The sequence below is a fragment of the Scyliorhinus canicula genome, chromosome 14 (assembly GCF_902713615.1).
Source record: "Scyliorhinus canicula chromosome 14, sScyCan1.1, whole genome shotgun sequence".
Taxonomy (NCBI): Eukaryota; Metazoa; Chordata; class Chondrichthyes; order Carcharhiniformes; family Scyliorhinidae; genus Scyliorhinus; species Scyliorhinus canicula.
This window is the reverse complement of record NC_052159.1, coordinates 49,244,648-49,260,042: the sequence shown is the minus strand read 5'-3', so window position 1 is coordinate 49,260,042 and position 15,395 is coordinate 49,244,648. Positions and strand designations below refer to the sequence as shown.

Genomic DNA, 15,395 nt, shown 5'->3' with positions numbered 1-15,395 from the left:
ACTCCACTGAGCAATCTAATTGTGCCTTTTTTGTTACTTGGCCCGATCCAAATGGAATCTGTCCTTGCCTCCTTAGGGACACCCTCTTTCTCTCGCAGTGCAATGCTCTCACTAATCAATTCTATGAATTCAGTGAGCCTTTCCTGTAGTCTTTCTTTCCTCCTCCTATATTTCATGAACACCTTGTATCCAGCAATATTTAACACCCAACCCCGCTGTTTATTGAGCCGGGTCTCTGTTGCAGCCACCATATCATATCTAAATGGCAACCTGCACCTATAACTCACCAGTTTTCTTTACCACACTCTGCATTCACATAAGATATACAGTAAACCTAATAAAATTTTTATTCCTTTCCCCTTACTCTGACTCCACCTATTAACTTACTATTTGCTATTCTACTGCCATCTAGCTCCCCCAGCATTTTGTGCACCTTTGAATTCCTCTCTGATATTATCTCCTGGTTCCCACACCACTTCCAAGTTGGGTTAAACCCTCAGCAACAGCACAATGCTCAACAAGGAACTCGGTCTTGGTTCTATTAAAGCGTAATTCATTTGGCCTGTATAGGTCTCATCTTCCTCAGAACCGGGATGTCCCAGGAACCTAAAGCGCTTCCTCTAGCTGCATGTTCATCGGCTTCATCCTCCTATTTCTGTACTTAACTGTGCAAGGTACTATAAATGAATAATTAATGGAGCAGTGAGTGCAGAAAGAAATAACAAGGAAGGCAGTAACAAATTTGAAGTGAAGTAGGAAGCACAAATTAATAACCAATTAAGGGGCACATCACAGATCAAATGGGTCAAATCAATAAATTGTTGTAGAAGTGGCCACAAATGACTTAATAAATTGATTTAGTAGCAAGAAATCAATACATGATTCAAGTAGGTGGTACCATAAAGTAATATTCCATTCCCTCTTTGCTAGCAGTTTTAATGGGAGTTTAAATTTCATCCACCATGAATGTTTATTATTTTCTGATTGTTAAGATATGTTTGACAAAAAAGAAAATCCCTTGAACCAACTAAGAACCTTATAGTTTGGTTGATATATTTAAGCAATTAATATATATTTCTGCCATGTCAGTACTCTTCAAACAGATTCTTATTCCTTAATATTAAAGAACAAGGAGCAAAGAAAATTACAGCACAGGAACAGGCCCTTCGGCCCTCCCAGCCTGTGCTGATCCAGATCCTTTATTTAAACCTGTCATCTATTTTCCAAGGATCCACTTCCCCACCCATTCATATATCTGTCTAGATGCATCTTAAATTATGCTATTGTGCCAGTCTCTACCACCTCCGCTGGCAAAACGTTCCAGGCACCCACCACCCTCTGCGTTTTAAAAAAAAACTTTCCACGCACATCTCCCTTAAATTTCCCTCTCTCACCTTGAAATCGTGACCCCCTTGTAATTGACACCCCCACTCTTGGAAAAAGCTTGTTGCTATCCACCCTGTCCATACCTCTCATAATTTTGTAGACCTCAATCAGGTCCCCCCCTCAACCTCAGTCTTTCCAATGAAAACAATATTAATCTACTCAACCTTTCTTCATAGCTAGCACCCTCCATACCAGGCAACATCCTAGTGAACCTCCTCTGCACCCTCTCTAAAGCATCCACATCCTTCTGGTAATGTGGCGACCAGAATTGCACGCAGTATTCCAAACGTGGCCTAACCAAAGTCCTATACAACTGTAACATGCCCTGCCGACTCTTGTACTCAATACCCCGTCCAATGAAGGCAAGCATGCTGTATGCCTTCTTGACCACTCTATTGACCTGCGTTGCCACCTTCAGGGTACAATGGACCTGAACTCCCAGGTCTCTCTGTACATCAATTTTCCCCAGAACTCTTCCATTGACCATATAGTCCGCTCTTGAATTGGATCTTCCAAAATGCATCACCTCGCATTTGCCTGGATTGAACTCCACCTGCCATTTCTCTGCCCAACTCTCCAAACAATCTATATTTTGCTGTATTCTCTGACCGTCCCCCTCGCTACCTGCAACTCCACCAATCTTAGTATCATCTGCAAACTTGCTAATCAGACCACCTATGCCGTTGTCCAGATCATTTATGTATATCACAAACAACAGTGGTCCGAGCACGGATCCCTGTGGAACACCACTAGTCACCTTCTCCATTTTGAGACACTCCCTTCCACCACTACTCTCTGTCTCCTGTTGCCCAGCCAGTTCTTTATCCATCTAGCTAGTCCACCCTGAGCCCCATGCAACTTCACTTTTTCCATCAACCTGCCATGAGAAACTTTATCAAACGCCTATTGAAGTCCATGTATGTGACATCTACAGCCCTTCCCTCATCAATTAACTTTGTCACTTCCTCAAAGAACTCTATTAGGTTTGTAATACATGACCTTCCCTGCACAAAACCATAGTGCCTGTCACTGATAAGTCTATTTTCTTCCAAATGTGAATAGATCCTATCCCTCGGTATCTTCTCCAACAGTTTGCATACCACTGACGTCAAGCTCACAGGTCTATAATTCCCTGGATTATCCCTGCTACCCTTCTTTTTTTTTTTTTAAATTTAGATTAGCCAATTATTTTTTCCAATTAAGGGGCAATTTAGCGTGGCCAATCCACCTATCCTGCACATTTTTGGGTTGTGGGGGCGAAACCCACGCAGACATGGGGAGAATGTGCAAACTCCACACGGACAGTGACCCAGAGCCGGGATCGAACCTGGGACCTCAGCGCCGTGAGGCGGTTGTGCTAACCACTAGGCCACCGTGCTGCCCCCTGCTACCCTTCTTAAACAAAGGGACAACATTAGCAATTCTCCAGTCCTCTGGGACCTCACCCGTGCTCAAGGATGCTGCAAAGATTTCTGTTAAGGCCCCAGCTATTTCATCCCTCACTTCCATCAGTAACCTGGGATAGATCCCATCCGGTCCTGGGGACCTGTCCACCTTAATGCCTTTTAGAATACCCAAAACCTCCCCCTTCCTTATGCCGACTTGACCTAGAGTATTTAAACATTCATCCCTAACCTCAACATCCGTCATATCCCTCTCCTTGGTGAATACCGATGCAAAGTACTCATTAAGAATCTCACCCGTTTCCTCTGACTCCACACATAAATTCCCTTTTGTCTTTGAGTAGGCCAATCCTTTCTCCAGTTACCCTCTTGTTCCTTACATACGAATAAAAGGCTTTGGGATTATCCTTAACCCTGTTAGCCAAAGATATTTCATGACCCCTTTTAGCCCTCTTTATTGCACGTTTGAGATTTGTCCTACTTTCCCGATATTCCTCCAAAGCTTTATCAGTTTGAAGTCGCCTAGATTTTATGTATGCTTCCTTTTTCATTTTAGCTAGTCTCACAATTCCACCCGTCATCCATGGTTCCCTAATCTTGCCATTTGTAGCCCTCATTTTCACAGGAACATGTCTGTCCTGCACTCTAATCAACCTTTTCTTAAAAGACTCCCACATTTCAAGTGTGGATTTACCCTTTAAACAGCTGCTCCCAATCCACATTCCCTAGCTCCTGCCGAATTTTGTTATACTTGGCCTGTCCCCAATTTAGCACTCTTCCTTTAGGACCACTCTTGTCCTTTTCCATGAGTATTCTAAAATTTACGGAATTGTGATCGCTATTCCCAAAGTAATCACCGACTGAAACTTCAACCCACTGGCCGGGATCATTCTCCAATACCAGGTCCAGTATGGCCCCTTCCCGAGTTGGACTATTTACAGACTGCTCTATAAAACTCTCCTGGATGCTCTTTACAAATTCTGCTCCATCTATGCCTCCCAACACTACATGAGTCCCATTCAATGTTGGGGAAGTTGAAATCTCCCATGACGACCACCCTATTGCTCCTACATTTTTCTATAATCTGTCTACATATTTGTACCTCTACTTCACACTCGCTTTTGGGAGGCCTGTAGTAAAGTCCCAACAATGTTACTGCAACCTTCCTATTTCTTAGCTCTACCCATATTGCCTCAGTGCTCGAATATTCCATAATGCCCTCCTTAATCACAGGTGTGATATCATCTCTGACCAGTAATGCAACTCCTTCACCCCTTTTACCTCCCCCTCTATCCCTCCTGAAGCATCTATACCCTGGGATATTTAGTTGCCAATCTTGCCCTTCCCTCAACCAAGTCTCAGTAATACCAATAACATCATATTCCCAGGTACTAATCCAAGCCCTACGTTCATCTGCCTTACCTGCCACACTTCTCACATTAAAACAAATGCACCTCAGACCACCTGTCCCGTTGCGTTCATCGTCTCTTCCCTGTCTACTCTTCCCCTTAGTCACAATGAGTTTATTATCTAGTATCTTACTGACTTTAGTTGCTGTCTCTTTACTGACCTCTAACTTCCTAATCTGATTCCCATCCCCCTGCCACATTAGTTTAAAACCTCCCCAACAGTGTTAGCAAAAGCACCCCCTAGGACATTGGTTCTAGTCCTGCCCAGGTGTAATGGTCCCACTGCCCCCAGAACCGGTTCCAATGTTCCAAAAATCTGAAACCCTCCCTCCTGCACCATCTCTCAAGCCACGTATTCATTCTGACTATTCTTGAATTTCTACTCTGACTGTCTCGTGGCACTGGTAGCAATCCTGAGATTACTTACTTTTGAGGTCCTACTTTTTAACTTATCTCCTAACTTCATAAATTCTGATTGTAGGACCTCATCCCATTTTTTACCTATATCGTTGGTGCCTATATGCACCACGACAACTGGCTGTTCATCCTCCCCCTTCAGTATGTGCTGTAGCCGATCTGAGACATCCCTGACCCGTGCACCCGGGAGGCAACATACCATTCGGGGGGTCTCGTTTTCGACCACAGAAACGCCTGTCTACTTCCCTTACGATTGAATCCCCTATGACTATAGCCGTGCCAGTCTTTTTCCTGCCCTTCTGTGCAGCAGAGCCAGCCACGGTGCCATGAACCTGGCTACTACTGCCTTCCCCTGGTGAGTCATCTCCCCAACAGTATCCAAACGTTATACCTGTTTTGGAGGGAGATGACCGCAGGGGACACCTGCACTGCCTTCCTGCCCTTTCTCTGCCGTTTGGTCACCCATTCCCTGTCTCGCTCACCAATCCTAATCTGCAGTGTGACCAACTCACTGAACGTGCTATCCACGACCTCCTCAGCATCGCGGATGGTCCAAAGTGTGTCCATCCGCAGCTCCAGAGCTGTCATGTGGTCTAACAGATTTAAACCAAAGTTCAGTTCAGTCAGTGGATTTGAAATGTCGTTGCCAATTTTATACAGCTGTAGTATCCAGTATTTTTTTTTTTTTTTTTAATTTTTTTATTGGAATTTTTTGCAGAAAATATAACAAAAAGTATAGCAAAAAGCAGTAATATGCAACTAACAGCCCCATAACACCCACAATTCCCCCCATACCATAACATCACATGTATCACATTCCCCCACCCCCCCCCCAAACAAGAGAACTTAACCATAAATTAAAATTAGATAAATCAAATTTAAATAAAATAAGCTAACATAATCAACGCCCCCCCCCCCAGAAAGTCGAGGAAAGGTTGCCACCGTTTAAAGAACCCTTGCACCGATCCTCTCAGGGCGAATTTAACCTTCTCAAGCTTAATAAAGCCCGCCATGTCATTGATCCAGGTTTCCACGCTTGGGGGCCTCGCGTCCTTCCACTGTAGCAAAATCCTTCGCCGGGCTACTAGGGACGCAAAGGCCAGCACACCGGCCTCTTTCGCCTCCTGCACTCCCGGCTCTACCCCAACCCCAAAGATCGCGAGTCCCCATCCTGGCTTGACCCTGGATCCCACCACCCTTGACACCGTCCTCGCCACCCCCTTCCAGAACTCCTCCAATGCCGGGCATGCCCAGAACATATGGGCATGGTTCGCTGGACTCCCCGAGCACCTGGCACACCTATCTTCACCCCCAAAGAACCTATTCATCCTCGTCCCAGTCATGTGGGCCCTATGCAGCACCTTGAATTGGATGAGGCTAAGCCGCGCACACGAGGAGGAAGAATTTACCCTCTCCAGGGCATCAGCCCATGTCCCGTCTTCGATCTGTTCCCCCAGTTCCCGTAGTATCCAGTATTTGCAAGCCATTTGCATCCGGACCATAGTGCTCACCTGGACTGTGATGGGTTTTTAGATATTTAATGTAGGTCCAAAAATAGTAAAACTCTTCTTGCGCTATATTGGAAACTTCTACGTAAGCATTTCCTGATTGTCCTTCTTTCAAAAGCTTCAGCTTGATAATGACTCTTGGTTGAATGCTTGGTTGAATCTAATTGTTTTGGACACACCAGCAGAATTAGTCTGCTCCTGTGCAGGAATTTGTTTGAGTTTCTCGCAGGTACTTACAAATCTCTCAAATTCTCAAAACTAAAAAATTAATTTTTTTCAAATAAAATTTATGTAAATTTGCTTTATTTCCTAGGGGGAGGCCTTGTGTACATGCATGTGCGTGTTCTGGAAAAGAGAGAGGAAAGATTGAGCACATGCCTTTATAACCTTTGCTATGTAAACTTAATTTAACTTATTAAATTGAGAGATTTGGGCGGGTTTCTCCGGCCATGCCTGCCCGGCGAATAGATGGTTTGCGTCGCATCCATGGTGATTTTGTGGCGGGCAGAGCCAAAGAATCTTGCCCATTATCTGTCTTACAGCTTATTTTAATTCATTTTTCAAGTTTAAGTAAAACAAACTAGATGAATTTTGGAGCAAAGAGAAATTTTGTGATTATCATATGTCTTTTGTGGACAGAAATATTACTGACATTTGTGAGGCAGAAAGGGGAAGACAGAAAAAGAGTGCCTTTTGCTGTACCAATTTGAGTTTAATTCACAAAAGTTCAGTTTTGAAATCTGACAAGTCTCTCGGCACTTGTGTTTGCTGTTTGAAAATGGAAACATTCTAATTATGAACAGCTTGTATATGTATTTTGAGCTTGAGAAGTTACATTCTGAAAGCAAATGAAAAAGCATAAATTTGCACCTGCAATCTAGGGTTGCACTTGCAACCCTAAGCTGTTTATAAATTATTAGAATATTTAAATTTTGATACACTTTAAAATAGAGAGGCAAACATATGGGTGCAACACCAAATTTAGTCATTACAGCGATCGTATACAGAAATTAACGATACCGTTCAACTGTTGGCTGGCCATAGCTCTTCCATTATTACTGACAGACAAGGAATACACCAGCACACTCATCCTGCCAGTTGTGCATTATTATGGTTAATTTCCGCATTAGATTGTTCATGCTTTTGCTTTGTGTCTTGCTACTATCACAGCAGAATGGTATCAAATTAGTTAACCAAAATGCAACCTAAGTTTTCAGATTTCTAAATGAGGTGGTGTGCATCCGAATTGCCTGGGATGGTTGCGTTTTGTAAAATATGAGGAGAACCATACTTGTGGGAGGCAACTTGTATTTCCGAGGCGCAATGTGTTTATTGGGTGCACATGCACATTTGTAGTGTTGCACTTGTTTATGTATTAATTTCATCATCAGATGTTTGAATAATTTCTGGGGATTCTAATAATTGTTTTCTAAAGGAACTACAGTATTTAACTTTGCAGCAATAACTCAGGTTCTAGCAGCCTGCCTGCTTTGCTGCACTCCTTAAAAACAGGTAAGGTATTAGTATGACTGTTTATCCTGGTTGTTAAAAGATTAAAATATCTTTTTTTTCAGTTTGGCAATGTGACAATTAGAAGATGTTAGGACAATTGGTGTCTAAGTATTGCGACAAATTAAGTGTTAAAAGCCTGAATGTATTGTGTGGCTCCAGTGGTCATGATTTTAAAAATTGAAACATTCAAAAGTTTTGCTTCGAGGGAATAGCAGGTGGAATATGTTATTCAGTCTAGGATAATGGATTGTGGTTTGACTGGGGCGCTTTTGCAGCCTGCAGAGATAATTTATTTTTTAGCATGGGGAGATGAAGTCATTGCTGGGTGGAGCCCAGAGAGGCCATTGGGAGAGGCTTAGAGAGCGGTGGATACAATGGGAAATTCCATTGACATCAGCGGAACCAGAAAATCCTGCTGACGGCCAATGCCGAGCCATTGGGAAACATGCCACAGGAAAAATATCCCCCTGATACTTTTCGCATGTATTTCCTACAACACGATTAAAGAAATGCTGCATGGAATTTGTCAACAGTCTGTGATGACACTACAAGAATGTTCTGCCTCATTTGCTTGCCTGTATCAATAGGAAGCAGATCACGGTTTCATGGTATTTTGTTTGTGTAACCAGATCTTGCCTTGCCTGCCCATATTATGCCATGTTTAGTACAAAAGCAGGGGGAAATTCTGGAACCAAGGTCTGTTTTGGACTGATGTAAGGAAGTAGACCTAACTGGTTAATGTCTATAATGTTATAGGATTGTATTCCCTGAAATATATTTGTTTTTAATTGGATAAGTGTACCGGCAAGCAGGTCAAAAGCTAGGAATCCTACGGCAAGTAGCTACCCCCACCCCTCCCCCCCCCAAAAGCCTGTCCACCATCTACAAGGCACAACTCAGGAGTGTAATCGAATATTCTCCACTTGCCTGGATGAGTGCAGCTCCAACAACACTCAAGCTCGACACCATCCAGGACAAAGCAGCCCGCTGGATTGCTCCCCTTCCACAAACATTCAAACCCTCCAACTTGACGAATAGTGGCAGCTGTGTGTACCATCTACTAGATGCACTGCAGTAACTCACCAAGATTCCTTGGACAGCACCTTCCAAACCCATGACCACTACCATCTAAAAGGGCAAGAGCAGCCGCTACCTGGGAACCCCACACATGGAGGTTCCCCTCCAAGTCACTCACTGCCCTGACTTGGATATATATTGCCGGATCTTCACTGTCGCTGGGGCAACATCCGGGAACTCCCTCCCTAACAAAGCAGTGGGTGTACCTACACCTCAAGTACTGCAGAGGTTCAAGAAGGCAACTCACCACCACCTTCTGAAGGACAACTAGGAATAGGCAATAAATGCTGGCCAAACCAGCAATGCCCACATCATCCCGTAAATTAATTTTTTAAAAAAGGTTGGGTATATTGTGTAACATACAAATGAATGAAATGTACTCTTTGATCTCTTTCCCATGATTTGCACCTGAGCATCCAGTGTTGCTGAAGACCAGGGTAGAATTAAAATTCAAAACTGACTGCCCGATAGCAATTAATGGTGCAGCATAGAAATCAGCTGTAGGTTGCATGAAATTTCCCAATTGATTTTGGGGTTTGGAGGGCTAAGACTTTCTCCCTTCCCAAGCAGAGTGATCCAGCTGCATCGTAGATGGAATGAGTGCCCATCGAAAATAAAGGTCAAGGGTGCAACTCGGAGGGCAGACGCAAGCTCCATTCTGCTGCACTCACCTTAGTATTGTGGAGCAGAGAAAATTCTGGACCCTCTAGATTTTTCCGATGCTTATTGACCCAGTATCCGTTATCATTTAGAATTATTCTGTCTGTCTTTTCTTTTTTTAAATAAATTTAGAGTACCCAATTATTTTTTTTTCCCAATTAAGGGGCAATTTAGCGTGGCAAATCTAACTAACCTGCACATCTTTGGGTTGTGGGGGTAAAACTCACGCAGAAATGGGGAGAATGTGCAAACTCCACACGGCTGGTGATCTGTCTGTCATATCTCCGGTTTAGGGTTGAATAGAGTTCATTCCTCATGCGAATGCACAGATAATGGAGAAAAGGAATGTGATGAGGTGTTGTGTCTGCGGTTTCGTTTTACTTTAATTCCCTGCAGCTTAATGAATTAGGTCAGTTAAATTGTGTTTACTCTCTAAATTGAACAGTTTGCCATTTGCAATGTGCTCATGTCGGTTTGATGATCAAGTGTGAAACTTTTTAACACCTGTAAATATGGTTCAAAAGGAAACTTGAGCTGTTGTTAATATGTAACTTATCTGAAGCATTGCTGTAAATAATGCTGAGTAAAGTATATTGAAGATCTCTAATATTATGGAACAACAATAGGGAACGAAATATCTATTTTTTGTTTGAGCCCTTGCCAACAGCAAACCTGTTCTGCAATAATTTGTTTTTATTTTTACTTTGTTTAGGAAGGATGACAAAGACTACGCTTTAAAACAAATAGAGGGTACTGGAATTTCCATGTCTGCTTGCAGAGAAATAGCAGTAAGTAAACACAATAGTTTTTATAATCAAATGTAAAGCTGTCGCAAAGCAAAACTTCACTTTACTCTAGGTTAAACCATCCCTTGACAAATTTAATGAAGTATCTATTGGATAGTCATAGAATCATAGAATTTACAGTGCAGAAGGAGGCCATTTGGCCCATCGAGTCTGAACCGGCCCCTGGAAAGCGCACCCCACCCAAACTCACATCTCCACCCCATCAGGCAACCCAGTAACCCAACCTAACCTTTTTAGACATTAAGGGGCAACTTAGCATGGCCAGTTCACCTAACCTGCTCATCTTTGGACTGTTGGATGAAACCGGAGCACTTGGCGGAAACCCACTGGGAAAACTTGCAGAATCTGCACAGACAGTGACCCAAGCGGGAATCAAACCTTGGACCCTGGAACTGTGAAGCAACAGTGCTAACCACTATGCCACTGTTGGAAATTTAAAACAAAGTGAGTCAATTTGAAACATTATTGGTGGGTCAGGTACAAGCATATGCACTGCCAGAAATCATCCTGAATGCAAACAAGTATTTGGCTCACAGACATTGGAGTGGCATATCATCATAGAATACATACTGGCCATAAGAATTTCCTGATAATATCAGGCGCTTATTAATTGATCCGCAGTAGCAACTTTAAACTGCTAATTGTCTTTTGTGAACAGGGACGTGTAATATAGTGAGCATCTGTTCTAATAACCCGCTGATGACACAAAAATTGAAAGACTGAAGATTAGGTCGAAAATGTGTTGACATTCTGATTGTCCATTGAATAGGTAAAAATATTTGGCTGTGGTTCCAACATTTTGACCTGTCCCCTGCAAGCAGATTTTTTTAACATACATCTGTTCTACCTGTCGTATGTATTGATTTCCACAGGTTTATCGTTTTGCATATTTATTCCAAAGAATTTCCTGAATTTGTGCAACTAGTTTATCGTGCATTGTTTTCTGTCCCCAACCCTCCCATATAAGTCATTTTCTTTTGTGCTTAGTTTAAGGCCATGCACTGTCCAATTTTAGCATTTGATTTTTAGTTTGACATCATTTATTTGTTAGCGCTCTCACTTCAGAGTCAGAAATGGTCAGAATGTAGGGTGACATCTAAATGTACTCGTGAAGGATTTCTTCATTGTTGGAGGTGCAGGTTCTTCTGGTGAGAATTTACATTGAGGCCTTGTGTACCTGTTTTGTTGGTTAAAGAGGACATTAAATAGCTCATTGCACTAGTGACAAAATAGCCAGCACTCTTTCCTAAATCAACACCACCAAAGAACAGGTAGAGTAATCCTTCTTCCTAGAAACTTTGTGTATAACATGGATGGCTACGAAGGTGTTGGAAGTGGAGATTTTCAATTATTTTGAAGGGAAATTGGATCTACATTTAAGGTATCCTACTCAAGTAACTTCACCTTAATAGTCATTTTCTAAAAGTAATTTCAAAAAATATTTCTCCAAATCATTCATGCTGAGCAGTTCTCCATTTATCGTACAAACATAACAGCACAGAAGGAGGCCATTCAGCCCATCAAGTTTACGCTAGGCTGTGAGAATAGAGCAGGGAATGGAATAGGCTGGATTGCACGGCACTGGACTATTGAAAGTTATGTAACTTGGGTATGATGTGATTATGTGGGTGTTTGGAGCACAAATTCCTCAAGGATAGACTTATTCATGATCAGGAGATGAGATCAAGAATCTATTTTCTCTGTTAATGATCATTTCAGTGATATTTAACACTATCAACATTTTTGTAATATTTAACTGCCACCGAGCCACATTGAATGAGATATTCAAAAATTATTTTCCCAGGAAGTCACCATCTTTATAGATATCTGAAATGTATACCCAGATTTTGCTTTGGAACTGTGGTGTATTATGCCAAGTTATCTCACCTAGACATTTTAATAACTGCAAACAAGATTGACTTGATTATCAGCGATGTGAAATTTCCAATTTCTGGCAGAATTACAACTATGGAATTCATCCTTTGAACTGTTTTTTCCAATCTCTATCTCCCCTCTCCAAAATCTTATACTTTGCTTTGCATGTACAGTTAGCCTGCTTTTAAATCCCATTCTAATAGTGAATTTTGGTTTTAGTGCAGTTACTGATTATGCTGAGCTTTTTAAAAAGAAACAAGCTGTCTTTTTGTCACGTTCCCCAGACCTTCCTGCTTCCCGCTAGTTGCCCTTCTCCTGTCATTGTTCACAGGGAGGTGAAGATTCGTGAGAGGGAATGCGAGTATTGGCGTGCAGGAGAGGTAGCAAATGAATGTATCAGGAGAGTGAAGAGGCAACCTGGGGAAGGTTGGCAAGGAGGAGGCAAGTAGAAGGAGTTCATAAGTTGACTTCCGATGGCGGCCATGGAGTGAGTGGTTGCAAATTTGATAGCTCCCACTCGAGGTGGATTTTTTCAGTCCTTCCCCACCCAAATTGTGTGGTGTTTGAGGGCAAAAGGTGTATGGGTGCTCGGCATGGTAGCACAGTGGTTAGCACTGTTGCTTCACAGCGCCAAGGTCCCAGGTTTGATTTCCGGCTTGGGTCACTGCCTGTGCGGAATCTGCACGTTCTCCATGTGTCTGCGTGGGGTTTCTCCGGGTGCTCCGGTTTCCTCCCACAAGTCCCGAAAGATGTGCTGTTAGGTAATTTGGACATTCTGAATACTCAATCTGTGTACCCAAACAGGCGCCAGAATGTGGCGACTTGGGGCTTTTCACAGTAACTTCATTGCAGTGTTAATGTAAGCCTACTTGTAACAATAAAGATTATTATCATTATCATTATTACTCCTCTGGTGGGGCAGGTATATGGCTCATCGGACGAAGTGTGCCACAAGGAAGAGAGAGCAGTTGCAGCAGGAAAGTTTTTGTGGTGCGACATACAGGTGAAGATGGCGAAGGGCAAGGGGGCAGCACTGCCCTCCTAGTGGTCGACGGAGCAGCTGGTGGAGTTCCGAAATGGCAAATTCCAACAGCAGAGGAACGAGGCCTGAGAGGTGATGGAGCCATTTAAGGCAGCGATCAAGCAGGTGGAGCAGAGGCAGGAGGCCCGGGGCCTCTGGCGATTCAGAAAGTGGAGGAGTCGGTGGTGGAGCATGAGGATCGGCTGACCTCGCTGGAGGCGGAGATGGGGATGGTGAAGAGCAGCCAGAAAAGGCTGAGGGAGATGGTGGAGTGGAGGATCTTGAGAACAGCACCAGGAAGCTGGATTTTTTTATTTTATTTTTTAAATTTAGAGTATCCAATTCATTTTTTCCAAGTAAGGGGCAATTTAGCGTGGCCAATCCACCGAGCTTGCACATTTTTGGGTTGTGGGGGCGAAACCCACGCAGACACAGGTGGAATGAGCAAACTCCACACGGACAGTGACCCAAAGCCGGGATTGAACCTGGGACCTCGGCGCCATGAGGCCACAGTGCTAACCCACTGCGCCACCATGCTCCCTCTCCAGGAGGCTGGATTTGAGGATGGTTGGGATGCCTGGAGGTTTCAAAGGCACAGAGGCCGCCAAGTTTGTGGCGAGCATGTTGGAGGAGCTGATGGATGGAGGGGGCCTTTGACCTGCCCCTCGAGGTGGAACGGGCACACCAGGCGCTGAGGAGGAGGCCGCAGGTGGGGGAGCTGCTGAGGGCAATGGTGGTGAAGCTGCATCAGTTCCTGGATTACGAGAAGATCTTTAGATGGGAGAGGCGGACCAAGAAGTGCACCTGGGAGGGGAATGAGCTGCTTATTTACCAAGACCTGGGTGTGGCGGTGACCAAGCAGAGGGCCAGGTATAATCGAATAAATGTTGCCCTCTACAAGAAGAGGATGACGTTCGGGCATTGTAGCCTGCTCGCATCACGGGTGATGCATCAAAAACAGGAATATTTTGACTGGCCGGAGGAGGTGATGGACTTTGTGAGACCATGGACTGGAAGAAGTGTGAAGACATTGAACTTTGGAGAGGAGTTATGTATAAATTGTGGGGTATATTGGATGAATGGATTGGGGCAGGTCATGTCTGGGGAGCGGAGATGGCGAGTGTGCCTTTTGTATTTCTTTGGTTCTGGGGGGGGGGGTGGATTGTGAGGGGGGGTAGTCTGAGGCCTTGGGCGGGGACCACCATGCTAACTGGGCGGGCTAGGTACCGGGATTGAAATGGCAGGTTGTTCGGAGGAAGGTGCGGGGGAAGGGGGAATGGGTTGGTTCTTTGTTTGGCTGTGTGGGAGTGGTATTGTGGATGGTATGGCGCAGTTTGGAAGGGAGAGATGTTGGTGGATATCTGGGGGCGGGCCTAGCCTGGCATGTGATGCGGGCTGGGGGCTGGCTTAAAAAGGGGTATGGCTGATCGGCAGGATGGGGACATACGAACATAATTAGGCCACTCGGCCCATCGAGTCTGCTCCGCCATTCAGTCATGGCTGATATTTTCTCATCCCCATTCTCCTGCCTTCTCCCCCTGATCCCTTTATTAATCAAGAACCTATCTATCTCTGTCTTAAAGACACTCAGTGATTTGGCCTCCACAACTTTCTGCGGCAAAGAGTTCCACAGATTCACTACCCTCTGACTGAAGAAATTCCTCCTCATCTCTGTTTTAAAGGATCGTCCCTTTAGTCTGAGATGGTGTCCTCTGGATCTACTTTTTCCTACAAGTGAAAACATCCTCTCCACGTCCACTCTCTCCAGGCCTCGCAGTATCCTGTAAGTTTCAATAAGATCCCCCCATATCTTTCTAAACTCCAACGAGTACAGACCCAGTATCCTCAACCGTTCCTCATACAACAAGTTCTTTACTCGAGGGATCATTCTTGTGAACCGCCTCTGGACCCTTTCCAAGACCAGCACATCCTTCCTTCGGTATGGGGCACAAAACTGCTTACAATACTCCAAATTGGGTATGACCAGAGCCTTATACAGCCTGAGAGGTACATCCCTGGTCTTGTATTCTAGCCCTCTTGACATGAATGCTAACATTGCATTTGCCTTCTTAACTGCCGACTGAACCTGCACGTTAACAAGGTCTCCCAAGTCCCTTTGTGCTTCTGATTTCCTAAGCATTTCCCCATTTAGAAAATAGTCTATGCCTAAATTCTTCCTTCCAAAGTGCATAACATCACACTTTTCCACATTGTATTCCACCTACCACTTCTTTGCCCACTCTTCTAGCTTGTCCAAATCCTTCTGTATCATCTGCAAACTCAGCAACAGTGTCTTCAGTTCCTTCTTCCAGATCATTAAT

The 15,395-nt window shown here is 44.0% G+C and overlaps 1 protein-coding gene across 3 annotated transcripts in view; it reads left to right on the top strand.

Moving 5' to 3' along the window:
* The window catches only part of cdk8 (cyclin-dependent kinase 8), a 174,152-nt gene that overhangs the window by 39,614 nt on the left and 119,143 nt on the right, over positions 1 to 15,395 (top strand). For 2 of the 3 annotated variants that reach the window (XM_038817911.1, XM_038817910.1), the window contains exon 2: positions 10,085 to 10,160. The exons of the other annotated variant lie outside the window; for it this stretch is intronic. In XM_038817911.1, coding sequence (XP_038673839.1) covers positions 10,085 to 10,160 — 76 coding nt within the window. The remainder of the gene's footprint in view (positions 1 to 10,084; positions 10,161 to 15,395) is intronic. 3 annotated transcript variants of the gene reach the window in all.